We start from the raw sequence: 11,077 nt of genomic DNA, 5'->3' as shown, positions 1-11,077 counted from the left end.
GAGCCTCGTGTGGCCACACAGGGCGGAGCAGCCCAGGCGGCACTGGTCACAGAGCGTCGTGCTCTGAAGGGACCCACATGTGGGTGTCCACACCCGTGTGTTTCTGACCAGGCTGGGGCAGCAGGTCACCACCCCACATGTCCCTGGCGTGTCCCCCTGCCACCCAGGTGCTGACCCTTTGCCTGTGATGTGGTGTCCCTTTTTCTCTCTCTTGTCCCCCCAGCTCAGGGCCTTACCTGAGGCCCGACCAGCACTCACCTGAGGCCGGACCTCCAAGCAGGCCTGAGAGGGAAGGGCTCTATACCGTTGCCATGGATACCAGCAGCCAGAAGGGGCGGGGCTGTTTGTTACCAGGAGCCTCCAGGGAGACCCCAGACCGGGCCCCTGGGTGAGTTCTGGGCCAGCCCAGCCTGGAGGAGGCATGAGAGGCTGAGCCACTGCTCAGCTTAGCGGGGGGACCACTTAGTGGCCAACACCCTGAGGGAGTCCCCAGAATCCCCTGCCTAGCCTGGCAGCCAGCGAGATAAATATGGGGGCACTGCTGCCTGTGAGCCAGCCCAGCATAGCCATGGGTGTGTGGGGGAAGCAGACAGGTAACAGTGACAAGCTGGGGACTGTGCTGAAGGCTAACCGGCAATAGTACACCCCTGCCCACAGCCTGTTTTTAAATTAATAATTAATTTTTTAGAGGCAGGGTCTTGCTCCGCTGTCCAGGCTGGAATGCTTTAGTGTGATGACAGCTCACGGTAACCTCGAATTCCTGGGCTCAAGTGATCCTCCCACTTCCGCCTCCTGAATTGCTGAGACTACAGGCACCTGCCTCCACCGCCAGGCCCAGCCCACAGCTCCTTTGACTTTAGTGACAAGCACTCACCTACCTGACCCCCAAACTGAAGCCTCACCTTTCCCAGCCATCTCCACACCCTCTGGGCCACCCCATTACCATGACAAGTATTCCCTCTGCTCCAGAAGAAAAGCGAGGTCCCAGACCTGACCCACAAGACCCAATCATTCCAGCCTTCATCCTTCATCTCTGCAACTTTCGGCTATGTAAGGGCTCCCTAGCGGAGCACAGGAGACAGGCGGGCAGGAGGCCCTTCCACGCCCACAACTCTTTCTGAGCTGGGCAGAACAGGCAATCAATGGCCCACACAGCTGACCGCGAGGCTGCGGGGCCATGGGCGGGACAGTAGGGTAGGGGGTGGAGGAGCGGCTTCCAGCCAGCTTCACTGTGCGCAAGGCCTGGCACTGGGTCCAAAAGGGGCAGGAAGGTGCCGGAGAAGGGCCTCACCCAGAGTCCGGGCCTTCTCCTGAGCGGGCACCTCCCGCACCAGGGCTCTGCGCCCGCCAGCTCCGCAGGGCTCCACCTCCCTCGCCGCGACTGGTGACCCTACGACCCCGCGACCCCTGCGCGTCCAGGCTACTGCCGCTGCGGTAGGCCCCAAAGGCTGGCCCGGGAAGCGAGGGGAGGGGCTGGCCCCGCTGCCCCTGGACGCAGGGGGGGGTTGCGGGATCTCAAGCCAGAGACCCTCCCTGGGCGGGAACCAGCCACACTAGAAGGCTGCTGAGGAAGTCGCCCCAGGAGCGGGGCCAGACACCTGCCCCGACGCCTGCCCGTGGGCCGCAGCCACCGCGTTTCCGCGTTGTTCGCAGTAGTGGGGAGGTGGGGGCGGGAAACGCGGCTCGGCCCCTCCCTCCGACCCGCCCACACCTGTATCCTGGGGGGCGGGGCGCGGCGACGAGCCAATGGGTCGGGGAGAGGCGTGACAGAGACAGCCAATGGGCGCGGGGGAGGGGGGCGGAACACCCGCACTGAGCAGCCAATAGGGGTGCTGGGGGCGGGGCGTGGGGACCGCGGGCCAATGGGGGCGCGGGGCCGGGGCGCGCCGCGGCGCTGGGGGCGGCAGGTTGCGGCGGCGCCTGAGCGGGTCCCCAAGCTGGCGAGCGCCCAGGTGAGCAGCGCCGGGTGCCGGGGCCTTCCGAGCGCGGGGCGCGCCTCGAGCCGGCCGGACGCCGACTCTAACTAGGGAGAGTTTTCCGCGATGCCGGGACGGAGGACGGGGGCGGCGCCGCACCTGCGCCCGCCCTGTGGAGCGGAGACGCCCTGGCTCCCGCCAGGCTGGGGTCGCGGCGCGGGCATCCGTGCCCGCGGCGGGGACCGGGACCTTCGGGGCGAGCGCAGCGATTAGGCAGCAGCGGCCGGGCTCCCCGGGCTGGCGGGGGCTGCTCAGACCCGGAGTCCGCTCCATCTGTAGGGTCGAGGTCTGGGTCCCGACCCCGAGCGCCTCTGCGGCCTGAGCAGGTCGGGGTGGGGCGTTCCCATGGCGGCGGCCGCGGGGCCTGTTGTGCGGGCGCCTCCGCGCCGCCCGGGGAGGGGGCAATGTCCTCCGAGCCAGGTGAGGCGGGTAGGAAATCCTGGATCTGGTTAATGATTCGCCTTGTTCCGGGAGTGCGAGCGTGGCAAGAGGAAGCTGATGAAGTGGGGGAGGATGCGTGCTCCGGAGGGCCGCCACCCCAGGAATGTGTGGCCGGCGGGTGGGGCTGGCACGGGAGGGTGGGGCCCATGCGGAGGGGCGGCAGCCCAGCCGTTTCTAGGGCAGGCCAGGAGAATGAGGAGAGGAGGACCAGGCTGCGATAGGGGTAGGCAGGTCCTGACCCTGTGCCTGCGCCCTCCCCACGGAACAGGCATGTTGTTGGGGCTGGCGGCCATGGAGCTGAAGGTGTGGGTGGACGGTATCCAGCGTGTGGTTTGTGGGGTCTCGGAGCAGACCACCTGCCAGGAAGTGGTCATCGCACTAGCCCAAGCAATAGGTGAGTTCTCTCGGGGTCAGGCAGGCCGGGCAGGTAGAGCTGAAGTGGGACTTGGTGGTCCAGCCCCATGGTCTCCCCCAAGGAGAGTGGGGCTGGTTGCTGACCCTTTTTGTCCTCCCCAACTCCTCAAGCCAGGTGGACAGAGAGTCGGGGGACATAGGCTGACCTTCTCCTCTTCCTCCCAGGCCAGACTGGCCGCTTTGTGCTTGTGCAGCGGCTCAGGGAGAAGGAGCGGCAGCTGCTGCCAGAAGAGTGTCCAGTGGGCGCCCAGGCCACCTGCGGACAGTTCGCCAGTGATGTCCAGTTTGTCCTGAGGCGCACAGGGCCCAGCCTGGCTGGGAGGCCCTCCTCAGACAGCTGTCCACCCCCGGAACGCTGCCCAATTCGTGCCAGCCTCCCTGCAAAGCCACGGGCTGCGCTGGGCTGTGAGCCCCGCAAAACACCGACCCCCGGGCCAGCCTCCAGCCTCTCACCCCCTGGGCCTGCAGCCCCTGTGACACCCACACCAGGCTGCTGCACAGACCTGCGGGGCCTGGAGCTCAGAGTGCAGAGGAATGCTGAGGAGCTGGGCCACGAGGCCTTCTGGGAGCAAGAGCTGCGCCGGGAGCAGGCCCGGGAGCGAGAGGGACAGGCACGCCTGCAGGCACTAAGTGCGGCCACTGCTGAGCATGCCGCCCGGCTGCAGGCCCTGGACGCTCAGGCCCGTGCCCTGGAGGTTGAGCTGCAGCTGGCAGCGGAGGCCCCTGGGCCCCCCTCACCTATGGCATCTGCCACTGAGCGCCTGCGCAACGACCTGGCTATTCAAGAGCGGCAGAGTGCGGAGGTGCAGGGCAGCCTGGCTCTGGTGAGCCGGGCCCTGGAGGCTGCAGAGCGAGCCTTGCAGGTGAGCCTGGGGACCTGATCCCGTCACTCCCCCACCCCTGACGTGGGCAGATACGGAGGTCACAGGGTCCGACTCGGGAGGCAGGTGAGCCCGGGGACCTGATCCCCTGTCACTGCCCCACCCCTGACATGGGCAGATACAGGGGTCACAGGGTCCGACTCGGGAGGCAGGTGAGCCCGCGGACCTGAGCCCCTGTCACTCCCCCACCCATGACATGGGCAGATTTGGGGGGTCACAGGGCCCGACCAGGGACAGCGCTCCCTCCAGAATACAAGGGCCGTGGAGCCCAGTGGCTGTGCCTCCTGAGGGTCCCATGTGCCCCCAGGCTCAGGCTCAGGAGCTGGAGGAGCTGAACCGGGAGCTCCGTCAGTGCAACCTGCAGCAGTTCATCCAGCAGACCGGGGCTGCGCTGCCACCGCCCCCACGGCCTGACAGGGGCCCTCCTGGCACTCAGGTCGGAGTGGTTCTGGGGGGAGGCTGGGAGGTGAGGACCTGGCCCAGCCCCACTCCAAGCTGACTTCCCAACCCACAGGGCCCTCTGCCTCCAGCCAGAGAGGAGTCCCTCCTGGGCACCCCCCCTGAGTCCCATGCTGGTGCCCAGCCTAGGCCCCGAGGGTATGTCTGTGCCCCACATCCCCCTGGGGCACCGGGCCCTTCTGTGGCTGCAGCCACCTCAGCCTGTGTCCTCCCGCAGTGGCCCCCATGACGCAGAACTCCTGGAGGTAGCAGCAGCTCCTGCCCCAGAGTGGTGTCCTCTGGCAGCCCAACCCCAGGCTCTGTGACAGCCTAGTGAGGGCTGCAAGACCAGCTGCCTGGACCACAGAAGGAGAGTCGGCAGCCACAGAGGGCTCCTCCGCCACGCAGTGGGGAGCCCTGGGTTTGGCCTCAGGAGCTGGGGGTGCAGTGGGGGACTGCCCTAGTCCTTGCCAGGTCTGCCAGCACCCTGGAGAAGCATGGGGCGTAGCCAGCTCGGAACTTGCCAGGCCCCAAAGACCACGACTGCCTGTTGGGGACGGGAGATGCATGGACTGTGCTCAAGCTGTGGGCACGTGCTTGCCTTCGGGAGAGGCCCTTCACTCTGTGTACACAGCAAGAGCCTGTGTGTGCCACTTCCCCTTCCCCAACGTGAAAACCTCAATAAACTGCCCCAAGCGGCTTTGAGCGTGTGGGGAGGCTGCACTGGGCAGGGTCTGAGGTCTTGAACTTGAGCCTTCACGGGGTGCCACTGAGCAGTACCCTGAGACACCTGGGGCTCGCCACAGCTGCAGTATCTGAGAATAGGGTCCCTCAGGGTGCTTAGTAGGGCCCAGGGCTGGGGCTTCTTGGGCTCACATTCCATCTGCTCTGCCTCACCTAACCCCAGGGGCTCCCCTGTGAGGGCCCCAGCCTGGTGGGCCTGCTGGTTCAGCCTGGCCTGACTGTCCCGGGTGTTTGTCTGGACCCCCTCCCACCTGACTCCCTGTCATGTTGCCTGTGCCCCGCCAGCGGCAGGAACTGAGGATGCCAGGACAAGCTAGACCCGCCCGTCAGGTTTACTGAGAACTTGTGGGGGTGGATCCCAGGCTCAGATCAGCCAGGCCCAGGCCACTTCACTACCCCAGGCAGGGCATGGGTACCAGTGGGCAGGGGCTGCCTCCTCCTCCCCAGGTGGGTGTGAAATGTCTGCTCTGAGCTTGCAGCTTTGAAATCAGGGCAGGGGCCGGCACGGTGGCTCACGCCTGTAATCCCAGCACTTTAGGAAGCTGAGGCGGGCGGATCACCTGAGGTCAGGAGTTTGAGACCAGCCTGGCCAACATGATGAAACCCCATTTCTACTAAAAATACAAAAAAATTGGCCGGGCGCAGTGGCTCATGCCTGTAATCCCAGCACATTGGGAGGCCAAGGCAGGCGGATCATGAGGTTAGGAGATCGAGACCATCCTGGCTAACACAGTGAAACCCCGTCTCTACTAAAAATACAAAAAATTAGCCGGGCGTGGTGGAGGGTGCCTGTAGTCCCAGCTACTCGGGAGGCTGAGGCAGGAGAATGACATGAACCGGGGGTGGGGTGGGTGGGGGTGGGTGGAGTTTGCAGTGAGCCGAGATCCCGCCACTGCACTCCAGCCTGGGCTACAGAGCAAGACTCTGTCAAAAAAAAAAAAAAAAAAAAAGCCGGGCATGGTGGCATGCACCTATAATCCCAGTTACTTGGGAGGCTGAGACAGGAGAATCACTTGAACCTGGGAGGCAGAGGTTGCAGTGAGCCAAGATCATGCCACTGCACTCCAGCCTGGGTGACAGAGCAAGACTCTGTCTCCAAAATAAAAAAAAAATCGTGTCCACAGCCCAGCCCCTGCCTGGGCCCTTGGGCTAGCTGTCACCTCTCCTGGTCCTCATGGTCAGCCATACACTCCCAGCTCCAGGGGCCATGGTTGGGGTTGGAGAAGAGATCTTTTGTGTTGAGCAGAATGTGGAGGACCCCTACACCTGGGTACAGCCATGCGTGGGAAGGCAGAGGATAGGGATGCCCTAGATCGGGGTGTCCAATCTTTTGGCTTCCCTGGGCCACATTGGAAGAATTGTCTTGGGCCACACATGGAATACACTAACGACAGCTGATGAGCTTTAAAAAAAAATCATAAAAAAAAAGCTCACAATGTTGGCCGGGCGCGGTGGCTCACGCCTGTAATCCCAGCACTTTGGGAGGCCGAGGCGGGCAGATCACGAGGTCAGGAGATTGAGACCATCCTGGCTAACACAGTGAAACCCCGTCTCTACTAAAAATACAAAAATTAGCCAGGCGTGTTGGCGGGTGCCTGTAGTCCCAGCTACTCGGGAGGCTAAGGCAGGAGAATAGCGTGAACCCAGGAGGCGGAGCTTGCAGTGAGTCCAGAATGGGCCACTAACTCCAGCCTGGGCGACAGATCGAGACTCTGTCTCAGAAAAACAACAGCAACAAAAAACAACTCACAATGTTTAAGAAAATTTACAGATTTGTGTTGGGCTGCATTCAAAGCTGTTCCATGGGCCGACAGTTGGACAAGCTTGCCCTAGATCATGGGGTCTTTGTGCTTTGAGAGTGGGCGAGTTTGGGATGGACTCAGCTTCCTCTTGGTTGGCCCTGGATCTGGATCTGGTGCTGCCCCCTTTCTCTGGAGCACACAAAGGGAACGAGAAGGCCTGAACTTGGGCAAGGAAGCCATCCACAGGGCTCCCCAGAGGCCGGGGCCACCAGGAGCTCACTACTGTGCAGAGGCAACTCGGCTTAGTTATTTCTTGCCTGAGGCAGGGAACAGGGAATGCAGGGAAGCCAGGCAGCAGCGGGAGGCTCCAAACGCTGGTGTCAGCAAGCTGGAACCCCCACCTGACCTCACTCCTGTCTGCCTAGCTCACAGCCGCCTGTCCCTGGGAGGTCCCTAGGGGCCTGGACCTGCCTGACCTGTGGCCCCAGAAGGGGCTAAGCCCAGGGTCACACGGGGTGGAGCCTGGAATGCATAGGCCAAGTGGGTTGTGCCTGGGCAGCAGGCCTGGGGTCTGAGAGGCCTACTCCTCCATCCACAGCCCCCACCCACATTCTGGAGGGATGGTCGTATCTCTGTGACCAGCCCTCCGCACCGTCACATAGGCCAGCAGGGGGCAATGCCAGGTGCCATCCAGAGCCCACCCCCATGTCCTCCCGGGGGTCATGAGCTCTGCCCTACGTACCCCAGCCCCACAATGGGAAGGGGGCATGGAGCTGGCAGAGCATGCGCCACGCTGTTCCTGTGTCTGTTTCTGAGGAACACCTGTTCCCTCTGAGGCCACTGCCTAGGTGCCCGTCCCTGGTCTGCTGCTGCTGGCTCTGATGAAGCTAACCAGCCTTCTTCCCCACCAAGAGGGTGTCCCAGCAGCAGCTATGTTCTGGCGGGGGGAAGGGGGGTAGCCTTCCTCCTCACTGGCTGTTTCATTTTTTTATTTTTTTGACGCAGAGTCTCTCGTCATCCAGGCTGGAGTGCAGTGGCATAATCTCGTCTCGCTGCAACCTCCACCTCCCAGGTTCAAGCAATTCTCTTGCCTCAGCCTTCCAAGTAGCTGGGATTACAGGTGCCCACCACCATGCCTAGCTAATTTTTGTATTTTTAGTAGAGATGAGGTTTCACCATGTTTCCCAGGCTGGTCTTGAACTCCTGATCTCAAGTGAGCCATCACCCGCCTCTGCCTCCCAAAGTGTTGGGATTACAGGCGTGAGCCACCGCGCCTGGCCTCTCACTGGCTGTTTCAGGTGAACCAAATCCCATGGCCCCAAAAAGTGGCCAGAGTGCTTCAGATCACTCAGCAAACCTTTTGAGTTGCTGAAAAGTTTACTTTTGAGTTTTAAACTGTACTTTGAAAACTATATTGTGAACTGTGCTGACATGAGGCAAGGCTGGGCTCCCTGAAAACATCCAGTTCCACAGCAGGGCAGGCCCAAGCCCAGCCAATGCCCAGGTGATGCAGGGCAGGGATCCCACCTGGTATAAGTATGGGCAGAGGGCAGAGCCAGGCTGTATCGAGAGGCAGTGCTGGGACCCTTCTCGCCCAGGGTTCCTACTCATCCCCAGCACAGAAGTGCTCTGTAGGGCTGGCTGAGGACACCCCGGTTCACTGAGGGTGGCCCACAGTAAGCCGCCGTCTGGCAGTAAGTTAGCTCTGCAGGTGTGGACCCCAAGACCACACACAGCCTTTCCCAGGTGCAGGTCCTGCCAAGCCTCAGTTCGCAGTGGTGACAGGCAACCCCATCAGGACAGAGAGCTTCCAAAGGCCAGTCCGAGTCCATGCCAGGCGTCCACTAAATCTGCCTCTCCCTCTCCAGCGAGCAGGTGCAGCCCTCAACTCCTGCAGGCCTGGGGAGGGGAGACAGGGCCTGTAGGCTCGGACACGCCCCGATCCTGATTTTCACAGTGGACTTGAGAAGGCAGGCTCGGCAGACAGGCTGCTGGAGGGGCCACCCGCTGTCTCCCGCAGTGGCCCCACTGAAGCGGCAGAAACACACAGAAGCACCAAATCTGTCACTCCCTTCCCGTAGGAAGTCCCCAGAGATGGCCCTCAGGAGGATGGTCCTGTTGGCTGAAGATATGACCACAACACCTGTGCCTGCCCAGAGCCACCTTCGGCTTGGCAACAGGAACTCCGCACACCGGGACCCTGGACACACAAGGAAAAGAAAGTTCCCTCCAAGAGGGTATCTGGCCCAGCCTCAGCCCCAGCAAGCGGAGGGCAGCAAAGCCCCCGAATGATTTCGCTTCCCCCCACCCGCCGTCCCTGCTGGCCAGACAGGCACACCCCGTCCATAGGACACCCCCTCCCCACGGTATCCAGCTGCCCTCGCGTCTCCGTGTGGCCGCTCGCCTGCCCGCCAGACCCGGGTCACGGGGCCAGGAGGGTCGCGCTGCCCAGGCACAGATCAGCCGCTGTCACACGCACAGTGGGTCTGGGGCAGCGCAGTGTGCGGTGGGCAGGGGCTGCCCTGCGCCTGGAGGGACTGCCGGGTGGGCGGGCGGAGGGATCGACCCCACCCCCGTCCCCTCCAACTTGGGCGTCCAAGCCCCGCCGCCCCTGCACAGCCCGAACCCCCCGCAGCCCCCGCGGGAGGGCGGCCTCTGAGGGGCGCCCCGCCCGCCAACCTGGGATCCCTCGCGCGTCACCTGCGACCCCGGCGCGGGGCCGTCGCCAGCTCTCGGCCCAACTTCAGCTGCGGCCGCGGGCACCCTCTCGCCCCCGGCCCGGCCCGGCCAGCCCCGGGCCCCGCCGCTCCACGCCCAGCCCCGTATGTAAATGACCTGGCCCCTCAGCCAATGGTCGGCCGAGCCGGGCCCGCCCTACCGCAACGCAGCCAGTGGGCGCGAGGGGGGTTCACGACGCCCCGCCCACCGCCGCGCGGCCCTTCGCGGGCGAGGCCGGCGCGTTCTTTTCTGCACGTCGACCCGGGGAGGGGCGGCACCTGCCGGGCGGGGCCTGCGGGGCGCCAGCTGCGAGGGCGCGGCGGGGCCAGGGCGCTTCCCCCGGCCGGGCGGGTGGTACGGCCCGAGGTGGTCCTCCTCCCGCCGCGCGGTGGTATGGCCCAGGCTCGCGGGGCTTCCGGGCTGGGCGTGGGGCGCAGCTTGGCGACGGGTCCTCCGCCCGCGGGTGTGCGTTGGGCGGCAGGGCCGGCCGGGAGCTGCCCCTCTCCCCGCGGCGCGGTGGTACTACCCGGCCGCCTCCGTGCCCCGCACCCGCGTCCCGCGGGCCGCCCCCCCGAACCCGCTGGGCGCCAGGCGCACGTATCCTGGGTCGTGACCCAGGAGGGGCCTGCGCGGGCCCGGACACGGCGTCCTCGGGACGCACGCGCCACCCCCCGGGCGGCCTGGGGTCCCCAAAGGACGCCCGGGTCCGTCCGGCTGGCGAGGAGGGGGCTCTGGCTCTGCCTGGTTTGCCTGGCGACCCCCACGGGGCGCCCTTGGGGGCTCTGGGTCCCTCCTGCGCTCTCTGTCTCCGCGGAAGCCTCTGGAGATTGGCGGGGGTGCCGCACGGGGCTCGGGGGTCCTCGCAGCCCTGTGCCGGTCTTTGAGGGGATGAGGCGAGAGAATCCTGTCTGTGCGCTGAAAAGGTGTAAAATCAAAGGAGCCTTGACGGTTTGACCTTCGTTAGGACTCGCAGGGCCAGCTTCAGACGTGGAAGTATCGGACTCCGAGGTGGGGCCCCAAAGTGGCAGCCAAAGGAAATTTGGCCGCCGGCCCCCGTTGGCACTGTCACCGTGGTTCTCGGCCCCGGGCCGTCTCCCCTCAGCTCCCTGGCCCTAAACTCACCGCCCTGCTCTTTGTCCTCCACTGGCCCCATGACCTCCCTGCATCGGCATCCGCGCAGGCCTGGGCCGCAGCCTGCCCGGTACCCCAACCCGAGCCCCGGCGGCGAAGTGCTGGGGCCCCAGGGAGCTTCCGAACCAGCCCATGTCTTCAGGGGCTTGAAGGCTGGGGACAAAAATTCAGATGCAGAGTCTGGGGTTTCTCAGACATGGTCAGCAAGACATGACCGAGGTCCTGCTGACCCCTTGACCCTTGGCCCCCAATAGAACCGAGTGGCTCCTTGCACCTCTGGCTGCCTGTGGATGGGGAAGGTGCCCAGAGGAGCACGGAGCCACTCCGTTCTATTGGGGGTCAGGGGTCAGCAAGACCTCGATCCTGTGGGTCGTGAAGGAGCCTCTAAGAGTCACTGGGATCCCTGAGAAGGCCCACGTCTTCATGGCAGGGCAGAGGCTCCTAGGGCAGTCAGACTAGGGGACAAGAAGGGGCAAGAGGACAGGGCAGCTCTGTGTTCCTGTCGTGTCCTGCTGACGTGAACCCACTTCTGCCCCCAGTCCTGCCAATTTCACAGGCACCTTTTCTCAGCATCCGTAGTGAGTGGGATGGT

The 11,077-nt window shown here is 64.3% G+C and overlaps 1 protein-coding gene and 2 long non-coding RNA genes across 7 annotated transcripts; 2 read left to right on the top strand and 1 right to left on the bottom strand.

The window, feature by feature from the left end:
- The first annotated feature begins 287 nt into the window (after window positions 1–287).
- Window positions 288–1,016, top strand: LOC105739125. Its single transcript, XR_001114998.2, has 2 exons — window positions 288–593; window positions 689–1,016. It is a non-coding gene; the product is annotated as an uncharacterized LOC105739125 (long non-coding RNA).
- An 859-nt stretch (window positions 1,017–1,875) lies between these two features.
- RASSF7 (Ras association domain family member 7) lies at window positions 1,876–4,853 on the top strand. 5 transcript variants are annotated; one of them, XM_030801986.1, is made up of 5 exons: window positions 1,876–1,952; window positions 2,681–2,811; window positions 2,997–3,694; window positions 4,020–4,148; window positions 4,227–4,852. In XM_030801986.1, the coding sequence occupies exons 2-5, from the start codon at window positions 2,688–2,690 to the stop codon at window positions 4,398–4,400; spliced, it is 1,125 nt and encodes a 374-aa protein (XP_030657846.1). In that variant the 5' UTR covers window positions 1,876–1,952; window positions 2,681–2,687; the 3' UTR covers window positions 4,401–4,852. The 5 variants fall into 5 exon arrangements, with proteins under 5 accessions (XP_030657846.1, XP_003281349.3, XP_030657845.1 ...); XM_003281301.4 differs by lacking the exon at window positions 1,876–1,952 and having other exon boundaries at window positions 1,959–2,811; window positions 4,227–4,309; window positions 4,389–4,853; XM_030801985.1 differs by lacking the exon at window positions 1,876–1,952 and having other exon boundaries at window positions 1,959–2,811; window positions 4,389–4,852.
- A 1,787-nt stretch (window positions 4,854–6,640) lies between these two features.
- Window positions 6,641–9,462, bottom strand: LOC100604969. Its single transcript, XR_001114997.2, has 2 exons — window positions 9,337–9,462; window positions 6,641–8,836 (listed from the first exon to the last, which is right to left on the bottom strand). It is a non-coding gene; the product is annotated as an uncharacterized LOC100604969 (long non-coding RNA).
- Window positions 9,463–11,077: the final 1,615 nt, after the last annotated feature.

The sequence above is a fragment of the Nomascus leucogenys genome, chromosome 21, assembly GCF_006542625.1.
Source record: "Nomascus leucogenys isolate Asia chromosome 21, Asia_NLE_v1, whole genome shotgun sequence".
Taxonomy (NCBI): Eukaryota; Metazoa; Chordata; class Mammalia; order Primates; family Hylobatidae; genus Nomascus; species Nomascus leucogenys.
This window is presented reverse-complemented; position numbering and strand designations above follow the sequence as displayed.

Coding starts and splice junctions, on each gene's coding strand:
- RASSF7 (XM_030801983.1), top strand. CDS start 2,475: ATGAAGTGGGGGAGGATGCGTGCTCCGGAGGGCCGCCACCCCAGGAAT. Junction 2,812..2,996: donor CGCACTAGCCCAAGCAATAG/GTGAGTTCTCTC, acceptor TCTTCCTCCCAG/GCCAGACTGGCCGCTTTGTG. Junction 3,695..4,019: donor CTGCAGAGCGAGCCTTGCAG/GTGAGCCTGGGG, acceptor ATGTGCCCCCAG/GCTCAGGCTCAGGAGCTGGA.